The following is a 3405-nucleotide window of genomic DNA, read 5'->3' as shown; positions in this document are numbered from 1 at the left end:
GGGGGGTTTCAAGTTCATTAAAATACCTTAGGATCCTTGACCTCTGCACAATGAAAAGGATCAAGGCGCTTCACCATCTTTCCATCTGAATTTACAACCTGTAGATTAAGGCAAATAAATCTGTGACAAGCAAACTTTTTTCTGTCTCCACAGAATCCAATTCCATAAGCATGACATAAAAGAAAGGGAGAAGATGAAGCTTCTTACAAGAATGGAAGACTCCCTAAGCGCAGCCACAATAAATGTGGAGTCTTGAGTAAGCTTCTTCATTTTCCTAAAAGAAGTAATAACTGTGATAGGAACTGCAAGAAAACACTTACCATGAATGTGCATAACTATTACATGAAAAAACATCGTGGTAACATGTATGAACAATTAGCAACATTTAGAAGCATAAATCATAACAAGATTGTCTACAAAAGCCAAGGGAAACCATTCTCCAACTCAAATCATTTCATACTTTGATGAAGTAGTGCAAGCAGACTCCCAATTCCACAAGTATGAATATGGTTAATTCAAAAGTACAAACAAAATCATCAAAATTGTTGTGGAGTTGCAGCATATAAAGGAGAGGAAGGATATAATTTGCAAATGGAGAAACAACTATATGATTGGAGTAAAAATATAAATAAAACAGGGAGATGGTCTTGTATTGAAGCAGCAAGAGGGTAAATTCGTTATTCCAAAAAGAAGAAAAAATTATGGCACTGCATGGCAAAAGAGTTTCAGAAGGCAGTTAGAAGATAGAAAGCAAGCATTGATGTCCAACTTCATTATCACTAAATTTACATGCATAGTCATATCACTAACCTAGCATGATTTTATTTATTTATTTCTTGGCATAATCAAGATAAAAGGTTAGCAATACAATTCTAAAAAAAAGCCCCTTCGTCGCTCTTTATGTCTTCCACATAAACAGGGAGCGCTGGAACAATGGAACCAGACCAGAGAAGTGAGCCTATGGCAATTCAAGTTGAAATAAGCACTTTAGATTATTTATTAATTAATAATTAAAGATATATTAGCAATCACTACACAATTCACTCATTAGCTATATTTTCTACTTCACCAGCCACAGAAGGTTCTCCGTTTCTCTCTAACCTGTTAACAAATTTATCAATTGACAAGCTATAGACATTAAAAAGGGAAAAACAAACTATTTACCATAGCCTTCTTTGTTCTTCTTTATCCAACTTAGCATATACTTGTCGGTAGGCAAATTCTCATCACTAAAATAATATTCCACCTGCAAAACAATAATTTAGGAGTTGTAATTCAGTAACTTCATTCGCAAGTTGAGTATTATGCAATAATTAAGACTTCTTAAAAACAATTGTAATTGAAAGAAATTCAAAAGAAAAAAATATACTAAATTAAATTATTGCTAAACAGCAAACAATATATATATATATAAAAAAGAAATAGAAAGGGAGGGCTTGCCTGCTTAATGATTTTATGCTTGAGATCCACAGTTTGAACGGTAGGACCAGATGACTGCTCGTGTTCGCGATCGTGATCCGGATCATGATCTTCATCAGACGGCAGTGCGTGGACGTCGACCTCAGGAGATCCAACGGGGTTGAGTTCAAGAGGAGATTCCACGAGGGGAACAGGGGGACCCACTTCACCATCCATGGAGGAGGAGGAAGAAAAAGGAAGGCGAATGGTTGAAACAAATGCCGTAAAGAGACTAAACCATCCCGCTCTTTTTCTCCTCCTCTCTAGTGGATTCTTCTCCTAAAAGCATTTATAGGAGCGTTTATAGGGTAACGCAACAGCAGGGACATTTCTGTCGAGTAAGGTGTCGTGCAGTATTGCTGTACCTTTTATTTTTTAAAGATTTTTTTTGAAATTGTATAAAAATAATATCATAATTTTATTTTTAAAAATTTATTTTTTATATAATCATATCAAAATAATTTTAAAATATAAAAATAATCTGAAAAAAAAATTAATTATTTTTTTTATAAAATACTATTTAAATTGCATTCCCAAATAATACTTAAATATACTTTATTGAAATATTTTTTTTATTTTTACCGCATGGTTTTTATTGGGATGTATTATCTGGCATCGTGATTTTTGAATGGAGTGGTGTAAAGTTACATGTCCAGGTTAATAACATGACTAAAGGGTTGATGTCTTCTCCTAAATGTAGAAGTGTCAAAGTAATAAATACCCCAGCAAGACTGAAATCGCACCATATAGAGGTTAATTGTATAAACTACAAATAAAAAAATAAATAATAACAAAAAAGGAGTTGAAAAGAGCTTTGAGATGTGATATTGATGTAAGGATTAAATAAGGATAAAATAATTATCAAGGTTAGAGGATCCACTAATAGTATTTCAAACAAGTACAGTATAAACTCTTTTTATTACTCAATTAAAAACTACACACAAAGGAGGTTCCAATCGAATTATAAATTGTTAACATGATTACATTAGTTATTTTATTCAAATAATGTTAATACTTGTAAATGTTGTCAGGTATTCATAATTATAATTTATGTTAACAACAAATCAAGTTTTTTTATAACACTGGTGTTGGTTATACCATAAGATTTATGCTATGAAAGTGTCAAGTATTTATTGTACGAAGATTATATAACATAAATCTATATTAACTATCTAACAAGCAAAGTATTAGGAGTGAACAAGATAACAAATACAAAATATGTTAGTATCAAACATTAAAGTCCATATTGAGTTTACACTATACTTATTCTTATATTATTAGTATAATATTTTTACTTTGACATAATAAACTTAACTAAACATAATAAAAGAAGAGAAACATAAATAAATAATATAAGAACATAAGTATAGTAAAGGAAATGAAAAGCATAAATAAGAGATAAAGGAAAATATAACATGAAATAAAATTTAAATATTACAAAAATAAAAATAAAAAATAAAAAACATGATCTTGATCTAAAAATTAAGATGCATAAATATATGAAAAATGTCTCTTTTTATATGCTAAAATTTGAAACTATTGATTTGATAACTAATTGTTAAGTGGGTGGCCAACTTTTGACTTAGTGATAATCCTTATCTTCCTGTCTGAACAAAACATTATTGTTAACGTTAGAATTTGAACAGACTTAAATCATGAAAGTTTTAGAAAATTATCTCAGCTTTTCAAAAAAAAAAAATTTTGAGGTCATTTGGATTTCTAAAACTGAAGATATAAGCTGAACACTAAACAGTAGTTAGGCTACAGGACAAATTCAGACTTCTTTGTTGTTGCTAAGATTTGGACTTCCAAACAGTAGAATTGAGTTATGTATTCTGATTAGTACTTAAAAGTGCATTTTTATCATGGTTTTATATCATCATTTTGCACTTGAAGTATCAATAACTCATTAACTAAAGTATGATTTATAATAATTGATTAGTACTT

The 3405-nt window shown here is 30.1% G+C and overlaps 1 protein-coding gene across 1 annotated transcript in view; it reads right to left on the bottom strand.

Moving 5' to 3' along the window:
• Positions 1-1756, bottom strand: part of LARP6A (RNA-binding protein) — a 6323-nt gene extending 4567 nt beyond the window's left edge. The window contains exons 1-4 of the mRNA XM_011012117.1: positions 1441-1756; positions 1165-1246; positions 208-302; positions 27-98 (exon numbers count right to left, since the gene is read on the bottom strand). Of these exons, the coding sequence (XP_011010419.1) occupies positions 27-98; positions 208-302; positions 1165-1246; positions 1441-1635 (444 nt within the window). The 5' untranslated portion in view covers positions 1636-1756. The remainder of the gene's footprint in view (positions 1-26; positions 99-207; positions 303-1164; positions 1247-1440) is intronic.
• Positions 1757-3405: the final 1649 nt, after the last annotated feature.

The sequence above is a fragment of the Populus euphratica genome, unplaced genomic scaffold, assembly GCF_000495115.2.
Source record: "Populus euphratica unplaced genomic scaffold, PopEup_1.0 scaffold669.1, whole genome shotgun sequence".
NCBI lineage: Eukaryota > Viridiplantae > Streptophyta > Magnoliopsida > Malpighiales > Salicaceae > Populus > Populus euphratica.
The sequence above is the reverse complement of the archived record's forward strand: the minus strand, read 5'-3'. Positions and strand labels throughout refer to the sequence as shown.